At 53.5% G+C, this 14,147-nt stretch overlaps 1 protein-coding gene across 1 annotated transcript; it reads right to left on the bottom strand.

Moving 5' to 3' along the window:
* Positions 1 to 342: 342 nt before the first annotated feature.
* Positions 343 to 13,313, bottom strand: TMEM249 (transmembrane protein 249). Its single transcript, XM_056854595.1, has 6 exons — positions 13,181 to 13,313; positions 12,034 to 12,131; positions 9,217 to 9,409; positions 8,034 to 8,119; positions 6,177 to 6,326; positions 343 to 441 (listed from the first exon to the last, which is right to left on the bottom strand). Exons 1-6 carry the CDS (start codon positions 13,311 to 13,313, stop codon positions 343 to 345), a joined length of 759 nt encoding a protein of 252 aa, XP_056710573.1.
* Between the last annotated feature and the right edge of the window lie 834 nt (positions 13,314 to 14,147).

Raw genomic sequence — 14,147 nt, 5'->3', positions numbered from 1 at the left:
GTTGTGGATGGAGTCTGTTTCATTGTTCACTCTATAAAAGCAATTAAAAGGGGATGCCTCTTGCAGCCGTGGAGATTGTGGCGGCGGGGGGGGGGAGGCGCAAGGAGGCTCCGTTACAGCAGGGCCTGCCCGCTGGAGAGATCCAGCCTCCGTCGCTGGAATCTGACAGTGTGCTGGGCCAGTTTCAAGAGGTCCTGCCAACAACCCCAAAGTCCCCCAGGGTTGGGAGGCTCCCATCCCATTGGGCCCATCTCACGCTTTCCATAAAAGTAAAAAAAAGGGCTAAGTTTCTAGTCCCTATGCAATCATGGTCTGAGTTTGCCAGGAGCCTGAGCCAGCAGCTCAGAGAAGGGTGAGCAGTCCCTTGACGGCCTCCTCAGGATGGGTCTCATCGGCTTGCACCTGGCCGTAAGGTGGTGCTGTGGGATGGGGGTAGCCCATCTGGACAAAGGGCAGAGAGAACAGGAGGGGCTTGTCATTCCCAAATGCGGGGGGGGGGTTCTCCTTGGACTGGGGCCGAGAACACCCATTTATTTATTTATTATTTGACTTATAACCCGCCCTCCCCAGCAAGCTGGCTCAGGAAGACAAAGAAAACAAAGTTGGTTTTTACATGCCAACTTTCTCTACCACTTAAGGGAGAATCAAACCAGTTTACAATCACCTTCCCTTCCCCCTCCCCACAACAGACACCCTGTGAGGTAGGTGAGGCTGAGAGTTGGAGAGAGCTGTGACTAGCCCAAGGTCACCCAGCTGGCTTTGTGTGGAGGCGTGGGGAATCGAACCTGGTTCTTTAGATCAGACTCCATCGCTCCAAACCACCGCTCTTAACCACTACACCACACTGGCTCTCTATAGCTGACTCCCTATATCAACTATCCCTGACCCCCCTCAGAAGCTGGTAAAGATGAATAATGTTTCCAGCTATGGATGGTGTGGTCATGTTCACTCCGCGGGTTTCCTTCGTGTCTGGTGGGAGCGCCCACGTGCCGTGAATTACAGGAATAATCCACGTGGAAAACCGAGGTGTGGGTTAGGGATTACGCTGCCTTTAAATCCGGAGAGTGTGACTAGCCCAAGGTCACCAAAGCTGGCTTCATGTGCAGGAGTGGGGAAACAAATCCAGTTCACCAGATTAGCCCCTGCCACTCATGTGGAAGAGGAGTGGGGAATCGAACCCGGTTCTCCGGGTCAGAGTCCACCTCTCCAAACCACCACTCTTAACCACTACACCACATGGGTAACATCATTTAAAAACTCAAAAACATTCCATATATACAGTCATTAATACAACCAAACAATAAAGCTCTAAAACCCCAACATGATGGCACACTGAATCCCAGGCATACTGTAGGTGCCGTACAGGTGGCAACCCTTCAATCTACATTATTCCCATTCACGGGAAGGAAGGGGGTGGGAGGCGAGTAAAGATGGTATAAGCGGATACATGGATTCACAGGGTGGCCATAAGTCAAGAGTGACTCAAGTCTCTGGCACCCTGACCCGCATGGTCCAGGCTAGCCCAATCTTGTAAGATCTCAGAAGCTCAGCAGGATCAGCCCTGGTTAGTACTTGGAAGGGAGACCACCGAGGAAGTCCAGGGTTGCAGTGCAGAGGCAGGAGGGGGCAAAAACCACTTCTGAACATCTCTTGCCGTGAAAACCTTATGCGGTTGCCAGAAGTTGGCTGCGACTTGACAGCATTTTCCACCAAGCCTACAGCAGTCTGTGCTCTGCAAGAAATGTGTGTGATTCCAACACCCTCTGCTAGCTGAGCCAGAGGAAAGGGGCAGGCGGGCAGAGAGATGGAAAGAATCTCTCTCTTTCTCTCTCTCACACACACTGCTATGACGCTAGATTCTGCCACTACACTGTCCCAGTTTCACCCAGTGAGAATTGATCGGTAGTACCGTGACGCAAGAGGCAGTGGTGGTCAGGTTGCCTACCCAGGGCTGGGAAATTCCTGCAGTTTTGGAATGGTGCTCGAGGAGGGGGGATTTGGGGAGGGATTTCACCAAGAATACTATAGGGTTTGCCCTCGGAACCTGCCATTTTCTGCAGGGGAACTGGTCTGCGTACTCTGGAAATTAGCTGTAATTCCAGGAGATCTCCAGACCCCACCTGAAGGTTGGCAACCCTAAGTGGCGGACACTTGCTGAGATGGCATTTTTAAAGGCTTGCCCAGTTGATGGACCTTTCTTGTTCTATCTCCTGCTATTAACTGCGATACCTAAATGGAGCTCTGTGTTCAGATGCAGTCTACTTGTGAAAACAAGGCCCTTTGTGCCCTGCTTGCGGGCTTCCTGGGAATATCTCACACTGGTGACTGCTGGAAATGGGATGCTTATGAACCCTAACCTTCATGGAGGAGGGCTCTTTGCAGAGTCTCGCGGTGTCCACCCCTCTTGACCTGAGGGATCCCAGGGGACAATGTGGAACCTTCCTCTGCAAACCCACCTAGCCTGGCCCCCGAGAGGATTGTACCACAGCACATGGGGGCTGGACTGGCCCTTTAACTTCCTGGCAAAGTGCCCTGGAGTGCCACGGGCATGCGGGAGGGCCTGCCTGTTTTCCATAGGTTGGCCCCTGGGCCCAGCTGAGTGGCTCTGCCAGCACCCAAAGAGCTGGTTACTTGGCCTCAGCATGCTGCAGGGTTTGCTTTAACATCTTTGTCTGCTCGTGACCACAAGTGCCCCATGAGGTTCCCCAGGACTGAGATCTAGGGTTGCCAGCCTCCAGGTGGGGCCTGGAGATCTCCCAGAATTACAACTGACCTCCAGAGTAATCATAGAACCATAGAGTTGGAAGGGGCCAGACAAGCCATCTAGTCCAACCCCCTGCTCAATGCAGGATCAGCCTAGACTAGAGCATCCCTGATGAGTTTGTCTAGCCTCTGCTTAAAGACTGCCTGTGAGGGGGAGCTCGCCACCCTCCCTGGGTAGCTGATGCCACTGTCCAACAAATAGTACTGTAAAAATGTTTTCCTAATATCCAGCTTGTACTTCTCCACCTGCAATTTAAACCCACTATTGCAACTTCTAACCTCTGCAACCAACAGGAGCAGCTCCCTGACAGCCCTTCAAATACTTCAAGAGAGCAATCGTGTCCCCCCTCAACGTCCTCTTCTCCAGACTGAACATTCCCAGGTCCCTCAGCCTTTCTTCGCAGGCCCCGGTCATCCTCGTCGCTCCCCTCTGCAACTGCTCCATCCTATCCCCATCCTTTTTGAAGTGAGGCCCCCAGAACAAAACACAGGACTCCAGGTGCGGCCTAACCAATGGGGTGTACAGCGGAGACCCACCCCCCTGGAATGGCTGCTTTGGAGGGTGGGGCTCCTTGGCATTATACCCCACTAAGGTCCGTGCCCTCCCCAAACCCTGTCTTCCCCAGGCTCCACGCCCAGATCTCCAGGAATTTCTCAACCTGGAGTTGGTAACCCTCCTGGGATCTTGTGGGCAGGGGTGTGCACTGGCTGCAGAGGACGACGCTCTGGACAAATCGTGTCTGGTGCTGGGACAGAAAGTTCCCCCCAGCACCGTACTCTGGGGCATGGAAGAGCAGCCAGAGGAGAGGAAGGGTCCGGTGAGGGACCCCCACACACCTCAATCATGCAAGGGTGAGGCTGATCCCACCCCCACAGCCCAGCCGGCAGGACCAAGGTGGCGGCAGCGATAAGGCCAAGGGAAGCAAAGTCCTCCTGGAGCAGCATGAGATTGGCCCCCCCTCCAGGGAAAATGGGGCAGAGCAGGAGGGGGGGGCTGTGCTTTGGAAGGAGGGCCAGGCAAGGCACTGGGGCGCTCTGGCAGGCCTTGGCCAACCCCAGGGGCGCAGGTCTCCACTCCATGCCCGACCTGCACGCAGTGCTTCTGCTGGGCATTTGGCTGCTTGAAGCAAGGGGCACGGCCGGAGCCAGCCCCTTGCCTCAATGTGCAAACGGAACAGGCGCAGGCCAAACCAGAACAACAACATGAAAAGGGAGATACACCCAGGATGTCTCACCTGTTGGGTTTTTAAAAAGTAAAATCCAGCTGTGTGATGTGGGGCGGGGACTCCCAGCTGGATCAGGCCAGGGAGGTTGGTGAAGCCAGCGCCTAACCCTTTTCCTTCCTGCCAGTTGCCCGCTCAGCTGGGTGACCTTGGGCTAGTCACGCTCTCTCAGCCCCACCCACCTCACAGGGTGTCTGTTGTGGGGAGGGGAAGGGAAGGTGATTGTAAGCCGGTTTGATTCTTCCTTAAGTGGTAGAGAAAGTTGGCATATAAAAACCAGCTCCTCTTCTTCCCTCCCTGCAGCAAGCGGGCCCTGGCAGAGGCAGCAAAGGGCAGCAGCGCCATCTAGTGGGGCACCATCGGCCCAGGCTGGCTCCTTTGCGGGCAGAGACGGTGTTTGAGCAACGGGAGTCCCCCCCCCCCCCAACAATGTGAGGACACCCAAGTTCTGCAGCAGTGGCATGGCAAAACACTGCTTAGGGCAAGAAGAATTGGCTCCTCTGTGAACAACCTCCCTACAGAGCGGGGTCTTCTGGGGGTGTCCAGCACCATGTGTCACGGCCCAAGGAGGCAGGGTGTTTTCTGTTGTGGCCCTCGTGGATTGGATCTGCCTGTCTCCCACTTGGGGGCAATTAACGGTGGCCAAAATCTGCCACCTGAATCGGCCGCCTCCCCTTGCCCTAGACTGGGGCTTTCTCAGGCTGCCAGTCATTGGGGACGGGACGGGCAAACCCCAAGTGAGGGAGGGGCTGTGGCTCAGTAGTAGAGCCTCTGCTTGGCATGCAGAAGGTCCCATGTTCAGTCCCTGGCATCTCAAGTTAAAGGGACCAGACAAGTAGGTGATGTGAATGACCTCAGCCTGAGACCCTGGAGATCTGTTGCTGGTCTGAGTAGACAATACTGACCTTGATGGACCAAGGCTCTGATTCAGTATATGGCGGCTTCGTGTGTGTACATTCTTATCTATGACTCAGAAGCAGAGCATCCGCTTGGCAAGCGGAACGTCCCAGGTTCAATGCCCGGCATCCCAGTGAGAAAGGACCAGGCAGCAGGTGATGTGAAAGACTTCAGCCTGAGACCCTGAAGAGTCGCTTCCAGTCTGAGTAGACAAGGTTAATCTCGATGGGCCAAGGGTCTGCTTCAGGATAAGGCAGCTTCATGAGTTCAGGAACTCTTGTGACCATCTGCATCAGTGCCAGAAACAGGCTATGCAGTCCATCCACCACTGGTAATTGAAAAGGAAAGGCCATGGCTCAGTGGTAGAGCCTCTGCGTGGCATGCAGAAGGTCCCAGGTTCAATCCCTGCCATCTCCACTTAAAGGGACTAGGCAGGTAGGTGATGTGAATGACCTCTACCTGAGACCCTGGAGAGTTAGTCAATGCTAACTTTGATGGACCAAGGGTCTGGTTCAGTATAAGGCAGCTTTATCTGTGTTCATGTGTGTGTGAAAGGATGCAAAGAGGGGATGAATGGCAAGTGATCCTGTGCCTTACAAGACAGGTTGGTCACTTCAATGGCCCTGGGGAATGCTTGTCTTCTCTGGTAAGAAGTGATTGAGTTCTCAGGCTGGATGAAAGCAAGCACAATCCGCAAGGACCTGGCCCTCCAGCACAGGTGGGCACCGTGTGGGTTTGGCCCAATGCTGTTCTGATTGTTAGGGGACAACAGTCAGGAGCCCCCTTTGATGGAGGGAGTGCAAGCAAGGAAAACACTTGAACACGTGAAGCTGCCTGCGACCCTCAGTCTCGTGCCTCCTCTGACTGCTGGCGGTTCTGCAGGGTCTTCGGTCGAGGTCTTTCACATCACCCACTGTCTGATCCCTTGAACGGGACACGGTGGGGGTTGACTACTACTGAGCCATGGCCCCACCCCCATTTGCTTGGTGGCTGTGCTCCTGACAACGTTCTCAGGCTGCCTGGTTTGGGGCTGCCCCTGCTTGTGCCAACCATCCATGGTTTCTTGGTCAGGGCCTTGAGCCTTTCACTGGTGGACTCTCTCAGATGGAACTTTTCTCCGTATAAAATCTGGCGCAGTAAAATATCCACTATCTCAAACGTTCAGAGACAGTCCTGAGAAAGAACAGACACTTTGGAGACAACTGTTTTCCACAGAGGCCCTGGTCCCACCCCCTCCACATATTTAATAGGCAGCCTCCCTCCCCATCATTACCATCATACCCCCGCTCATACATTCTGGTCCTCATTGGACGACGACGACGACTCCCCCTTCTTGGCCTCGGGCGGCCTGTGACGGATCACGTGGCGGGTGGAGATGTCCTCATAATCAAAGTAGTTGAGGTTCAGATTGCGTGCTATGCGGCGCCCCAGAATATCTATTGGCTGTGGAGGGAGGGGGGAAGAGACTGGTGTTTAAACTGGGGGAGGTCATGAGAACCCCAAGGCCCACTGCCTGGCCCTCTCCCTCAACGAGAGCTGGGAGGCCAACTCTTCCCCACCCCTCATGGACTGACATCTAAGGAGCACGGGTGCTGGTGGGGTGCCAAAAAAGACACAGTGGGGAGGTGCGACTCCAAAGTAGGCCCCACAGCCATTTGGGCTTGGGGAAAAAGTTGGGGGGGGCAGGGGTCCCTCCTCCCCCACACCATCAAGCCAGGTAGGGCTCCCGTGGGCTTTAAAATTCCTTTTTCTGCAGCTGCTGTGTGACTCTGGGGGAAGTGAGTTGGGTCCAGGAAACCTGGCGCTGACTTGCCAAAATCTGTAATGTGTCCTTTGGCCCTAAGCAGCCACCTTTCCCCTAAACTCAGCCCCACATGCTTTTGCCTTGCTTCATAGGAAAGGCAACTCCAACCCCATGTACATTTTGGTTGCCCTTTTCTCAGCTCTTCTATATCCTTTTTGCAGCGTGGCAACCAGAACTGTACACGGTAGCCCAAATCTGGCCGCACTGGACACTTGTGTAAGACCACTACTCTGTCAGTGGTTACATTCCCAGTCCCTGGGTTGATAATCCCTGGCAGAGAATCTGCCACATTTAATCACTGCTGCTGCACACAGAGTTGACATTTTCAGCTTTCTACCCACAACTGCAAGTTGCCATCCCCGGCTCAGGCCCCATCAGCATACATGTGAAAAGAAGCTGCTTTTGCCCAAATGTGTAACACTGACTTACAATGAATTCCATCTGCCATTTGGAAGCCTGCTCACTCACAGTATGGAGAGATCCTTTTTGGAGCTCAGTCATCCCCTTATGCTCTCTCCATCCTGTGAGTCGAGCCACTTCACTGTTCACCACCACTCTTGGATAATTTGTGAACAAATTAAGAAGAAGAAGAGTTGGTTTTTATATGCCGACTTTCTTTACCACTTAAGGAAGAATCAAATTGAATTGCAATCACCTACCCCTCCCCTCCCCACAACAGATACCCTGTGAGGTAGGTGGGGCTGAGAGAGTGTGACTAGCCCAAGGTCACCCAGCAGGCTTCTTGTGTAGGAATGGGGAATCAAACCCGGTTCTCCAGATCAGAGTCCACTGCTCCAAACCACCACTCTTAACCACTTTACTTACTTAAAATATTAACATAACCTCCTTTCTCCTGGGCATCCCAGGACCCAAGAAGTCAAGCATTTCTGTGTAACTTAGAGCCAAACCATTCTAGGCTGGCTTAAATTCCAAACCACTGCTCTTAACCACTACACCACGCTGGCAATTTTACTCCAGGCCAGATTGGCCAGGGATCCTGGAGGGTTTTCTCCCCATCTTCTAGGCATGGAGTAGGGGTCACTGGGGGTGTGGGGGGGAGGTAGTTGTGAATTTCCTGCATTGTGCAGGGGGTTGGACTAGATGACCCTGGTGGTCCCCCTTCCAACTGTAGGATTCTATGATCAGAAGAGGCCAAGTGGGGCCATTTCAGGGCAACCGGTGAAGAAAGCAAGTGGGGAAAATCTGATGGGGAAAGCTGCACATGGGTTGCATTTGTGCCTGCCATGGTGCTGCCAAAGATACAGAGAATAGGTCTACTGCAGAGCAGACTCAGGTGGTGACTAAGCCATCTTAGCACTCAAGCCCAGAGAAATTTTCATGCTCACCTCAAACTTGCTGGAGAGATTGGCCAAGGTGAGCACCTCCAGACGGTATCCGTTAATAATGAGGCTGTAGAACAGTTTCCCGTAGGCTGGAATGAGGGGGAGAGAGAGAACGCACACCGTGTTCCAGCCGCTACTCAGGATTCAGCAGAGCTGGAAGCTTTTTGGCAACTCGCTCTGCAGGTGATGTACTTATCGACAAGGTTTCTGCCCACCTTTCCGTCCAACTGTGATGTTCACCAAGGCAGATTGCAACTGAAGTTAAAAACTGTGCCAAGTACTGGGTGATATAAATAGCTCAAGTCAGCAACAGGAGAACAAGAGCAGATTCTGATTCTGGCCTCAGAGCCGGGGAGGGGGGGCGGTTGCAGCTGGAATGTCAGACGTGATTGGATCTGGGACTGGATCAGAGTAGGATCAGATCCCCACTATACCGTGCTCGATTTTATTAACTTTTGGTGTTCTGTTTTTATTACATTTTATTTTGTAAGCTGCTTTGTGCAGATCCTCTGGAGAGGTGGCCACCGCCATCCAGGTCCAAGCCAAGACCCTAAAGCAACTCTGGGTTGAGAAATTCCTGGAGATTTGGAAGTGTAGCCTGGGGAGGGCTGGATTTTTTGAGGGGGGGGAAACCTCAGCAGGGTATAATGCCATAAAACGTGCATCCTCCAAAGGTGTCATGTCATCCAGGAAAACCAATCTCTGTTGTCTATCAGTTGTAATTCCAGGAGAGCTCCAGGTAGGGTTACCAGCCTCCAGATGGTGACTGGAGATCTCCCGCTATTACAACTGATCTCCAGCTGATAGAGATCAGTTCCCCTGGAGGAAATGGCAGCCTTTGGCCATTGGACTCTATGGCCTTGAAGCCCCTCCCCTCCCCAAACCCCGCCCTCCTCAGGCTCTGCCCCCAAAACCTCCAGGTATTTCCCAACCCGGAGCTGGCAAGCCAAGTTCCAGGTCCCACCTGGAGGATGGCAACCCTATTCCACAGGAGCTGGGTGGGACCCGGCTTGTGGTGGTGTCTGCTAATGGTGCCCCCCAGAAGTCGCTTGAGGGGTTTGGTCATTGGAATCCCCTGGCTGGCCTGGATTAAGGGGTCCATCTTGGAACAAACCTGGACCCAGATTAGCAGGCCAAACGGCAGCCCCTGCCCGCCCGCCCGCCCGCCCGCCCATTAGGCACTCACCGTCCCGCTGGGCCACCAGGCGCACGTAGATCTGGTAGAGGGGGCCCTCCTGCCAGAGGCAGCCCTTGATGTAGAACTGGTAGCGCTCCTTGTTGTGGTTGATGATCAGCCGCCGTTTGTGCATGTTGCTGATGATCAGCCACAGCCCAATCGTGATGCCGTAGATGAAGAAGCCAACGAAATTTTGGAAGCCCTGCAGGGCAGAGCATGAGGTGAAGTTACCGGGCCCGGGGGCCAAAGTGAGCCCCCAATCCTTTCAGAGACTCAGCCCGTTTCCTGCCTACCTCGCATCTGCAGAGGAAGCCAATTGAGGGTTGCCAACCTCCAGGTGGGGCCTGGAGATCTCCTGGAATTACAGCTGGTCTCCAGAGAAAAGAGATCAGTCCCCCTGGAGAAAATGGCTGCTTTGGAGGGTGGACTCTGTGGCATTACATCCCTGCTGAGGCCTCTCCTCTCCCCAAACTCTACTCTCCCCAGGCTCTGGAAATTTACAGACCCAGAGATGGCAACCCGATTTATCTGTTTATCATGAACGTCTTCCTTACATAAAGATTGCCTTTCTTGCATCCCTCCACATGCTCTTAGAGTTCCCTGCCGTGCTTAGACTCAAAGCAGTGGGAATGGAAGCTCTTTCATGATCACTCTGGCATAAAGGTGTTGGTTTATTCTGAAAAATACACCAGAGCCAGGTCAGTCTAGGGTGGACACATCTGGTGGATGTAGAGTTGCCAATTCTGGGTTGGGAAATTCCTGGATATTTTGGGGATGGGGCCTGTGAAGGGCAGGGTTTGGGATGGGGAGGGACCTCAGGGAGGTACGATGCTCTAGGGTTCACCCTCCAAAGCAGCCATTTTCTCCAGGGGAACTGGTCTCTATTGTCTGGAGGTCAGTTGTAATTTCAGGTGAACTCCACTCCCCCCCACACACACACCTGGGGTTTGGCAACCCTATATCTACTAAGCTCCAGGGGCAGAAACAGAGACTCCACCAGCCCTCTGGAGAGAAAGACCACCTGAAATCCACACCTTGGCTGGGAAATGCCTCCCTTGTTCCAATGGCCACTCCAACAGCCAGAGTGGAACATGCCCTGGATAATGCTGCTGCAGCCGTCTTGCTTGTGGGCTTCTTAGAGGCACCTCGTTGGCCCCTGTTTGAACAGACTGCTGGACTTGATGGGCCTGGGTCTGATCCAGCAGGGCCTTTCTGATGTTCTTATGTTGTTATGTTCACTCTAGTTTTCATCCTGCAAGCTGCATCGGACCACGAAAGATCGGTCACCCTGTGGCCAACAGGGGAGGTGTGAAATCCTGAGCAGTACCCAAGAAAGTTGGCCCAAAGCGGACACTGCAGGCCTAGGGAGGGTCAGCACAAGCTCTGAGACCACCTTCGCCAGCTTAGCCAGGCATACAGACCAGGGACTGTGTGCAGATGAAGAAGGAGGGAAGAACACGCAAACAAACACACATGAAGCTGCCTTATACTGCATCAGACCATCAAGGTCAGTATTGTCGAAGGCTTTCACGGTCAGAGTTCATTGGTTCTTGTGGGTTATCCAGGCTGTGTAACCGTGGTCTTGGTATTTTCTTTCCTGACGTTTCGCTAGCAGCTGTGGCAGGCATCTTCAGAGGAGTAACACTGAAGGACAGTCCTTCAGTGTTACTCCTCTGAAGATGCCTGCCACAGCTGCTGGCGAAACGTCAGGAAAGAAAATACCAAGACCACGGTTATACAGCCCGGATAACCCACAAGAACCAAAGGTCAGTACTGTCTACTCAGACTGGCAGCGGCTCTCCAGGCCCTCAGGCAGAGAAAGGTATTTCATGTTACCTACTGCCTGGTCATTGAAACTGGAGGAGCTGGGGATTGAATCTGGGACATCCTGTGCTCTTCTACTGAGCCTGGACCCTTTCCTGTACCATTGGTCCATCAAAGTTAGTATTGTCTACTCAGACTGGCAGCAGCTTTCTAGGGTCTCAGGCCGAGATCTTTCACATCACTTATTGCCTGGTGCTTTTTAAGTGGAGAGGCTGCGGCGATTGAAACTGGGACCATCTGCATGCAAAGCAGAGGCTCTTCACTGAGCCACAGCCCCTCCTCAAAGCACCCTGTAGCCCCACCTCTCCCCCACAAGCGTTCGGGACCCTGAGACAAATTGCTTTCCCTATTGCTAGCTGTAACATGCAAATTGGCAGTGACCCCACCTTGCAGGGAGGGTGTGTTTTCACACAGGACCAAATAAATATGTGATGCAACAAGGCAATTCCCACCAGCCGCCAAGGACAGGGAGAGAACAGAACCATAGAGTTGGAAGGGGCCACCAGGGTCATCTAGTCCAACCCCCTGCACAATGCAGGAAACTCACAACTACCTCCCACACACACACCCAGTGCCCAGAAGATGGCCAAGATGCCCCCCTCCCATGATCTGCCTAAGGTCATAGAATCAGCATTGCTGGCAGACGGCCATCTAGCCTCTGCTTCAAAACCTCCAGGGAAGGAGAGCCCACCACCTCCCGAGGAAGCCTGTTCGACCAAGGAACATCTCTGACTGTTAGAAAATTCTTCCCAATGTCTAGATAGTAGCAAAAGTAGCAAGGATGAGCAGGAGGAAATGTTGTCCCTCATGAGTCAGTGGCATTTGGGTTGGGCGGGAGGCCAACTCTTCCATGGACCACCTAGATTTTGCCGAAGGGGTTTGAAGGAGAGCAGGGAGAGGAAGGAGGCTCCGTGGGGGGGGGGGGGCAAGAGCCCATCTATAAAGGAGTACTTGGAGACAGGCAAGGCGGCTGACCTTAAGAACCGCAAATCCGGTGCCTACCGTTTCTGCCCTGAAGTAAAAGACGCTGGCCACCAGAGAAACGGTGAAGAGCAAGGCCCCCTTCCAGAGCAGGTCCTTGTAGTACTCCATCACAAACACTGCAAGGCGGAGGAGGGAGAGAGAGAGCAAGAGACGAGGGTCAGGTCCCCAGCAAACTCAGCCAGGTGCCACCAGAAAAGGGCTGCTGGAGGCCTTTCCATTGTTCAGGTCACAGAACCAGGCATCTCCAAGGCCAGGACAGGGCAGTATGGCACAGGCCTGAATTTAGCTACTGCAAATGCAAATTACATTGTTTTACACATGTGGGGAAAGTAACAGGTTGCTATAATCAAAGCAAATGATTTCAGCTTTATTTTATATGTTTTGTTTGTATTTTTCAGAGAGGTTTGGAGGCATGTTACTGGAGGAGTAAACAAGTGGAAGGCAAGGTGTCACCACCAGCTCAGCGGGCCCCCCCAGAAGGCAGGGGTGAAGGGTGGATCTAACAAGAGTCCTAGTGAGAGAAGAGCTCAGGACGACTCCTGTGGGGCGGTTGGTTTGGGAAGGCAGGATGCCTCTTTGGCCGTGGAGAAATGCCCTCCGTCCTAGAATGCACCCCAGTAATACTCTGGTCATATTGGGAAACCAGTTGCAAACTTGTAGCTGGCAGAAAGGAGGTTGAAGGAAGGAGCCACCCAGCTTCAAGTGCAGAGGGCTTTAGTGCTTACAGGTGCTACTGGCTCCAGTCCAATAGAATAGAAGTGCCTACCATCCCACACCTCGCTAGAATGTCACACCCAAGGGAAAGGGACTTGGACAGTCAAATAACTAGGTAGTGTCAGCATTGCCGAATGGTGACTTAGGAATCTGTGGTGTGCTCAAACCTCCCAGGACCCCAGGCAATGGGGCTTGTAACTCTGTTCCTTCATAGAACAGGTCCCCAGTTTTCCTCTCCCTTGCCATACCAGTTCCCAAGAGTAACCGGGTGGGTGCCAAAAGCCTCTAACTGGGACCTGTGATTTGGGGTGCAGGGCTATTCAAATGTGCAGAACGAAGGATCCTGAAACCACGTCGATTCTACCTCCCAGTACAGCTGCCACACTGGATCAACTGGGTAGGAAAAGCTTCCCTCCCCTGTGGCCAAGCGCCACCCCAGGAGATTCCTCACCTCTGGGCTGCTGCACCTGAAATGGAAAAAACTTATTCCCTTGGACCTTCTGGGAGAGCTTTATCTCTGGATTGGAGAAGCTGAAATCCCAAAGGACCAAGGGCCCCCGGAAGAGGGACATTTTCAACCCCATGGGGCCGGAGACAAGGCGTGGCTGTTTCTCTGTCCTAGAGAAGACCTGCTGGAGAGAAGGAGGCAGGGAGAAGGGTGTGAGGAGAATGGGTGCTCCTGGGAAATCAGGAATAAATAAGCAAATTTGTAGTCTGGAGAGCAGTTGTAATTCTGGGAGATCTCCAGCCCCCAGCTGGAGGTGGGCAACCCTAGTGTTGAGGAACTCACCCATACAGCACTTAATGCAACTACAAAGCAAAATCCAGAGTAGTTAGAGATAAGGGGCTGAGCTCTCCACTGGATGCCCTCAAAGCCCGGAGAGCACAGAAGCAGCTGGCATTGGGACAGGCCGCCGAGACCAATGGAGAGTCAAGGAACACACACATTTGTCCAGCAGTGGGCAGCTGCCACCCTTTTTAGAGGGTTGTCAGCTCCAGGGTTGGGAAATTCCTGGTGTTTTGGGGGTGGAACCTGGGGAGGACCAAGTTTGGGGAGGAGAGGGACCTCAACATTGTATAATACCACCCTCTAAAGCAGCCATTTTCTGAGTGGGAACTGATCTCTGAAGTCTGGAGATTAGTTGTAGTTCCCGAAGATCTCCAGGCCCCATCTGGAGGGTGGGAACCTCCCCCTCCCAGCTTGCACATTGACAGGGGCACCTGAGGGCCTCCACATCATCCCCAGAGCCAAAGACTCCATCCTTCGGCTCACCAGGATGGGCTCGCTTGTGAAACCAGCATCAGGAGGTCTCTGCAGACCCCCCTCCCCCAGGAGCACAGGGGCCTGGGCATTACAGGGGGCAACCCTGGGCCTCAGGGAGGGCACCTAGCCCTCCTCTTGGGGAGTGCCTTCATGC

The sequence above is a fragment of the Euleptes europaea genome, chromosome 8 (assembly GCF_029931775.1).
Source record: "Euleptes europaea isolate rEulEur1 chromosome 8, rEulEur1.hap1, whole genome shotgun sequence".
Classification (NCBI taxonomy): Eukaryota; Metazoa; Chordata; class Lepidosauria; order Squamata; family Sphaerodactylidae; genus Euleptes; species Euleptes europaea.
Note: the sequence above shows the minus strand (reverse complement) of the source record. Positions and strands in the feature narration are given on the sequence as shown.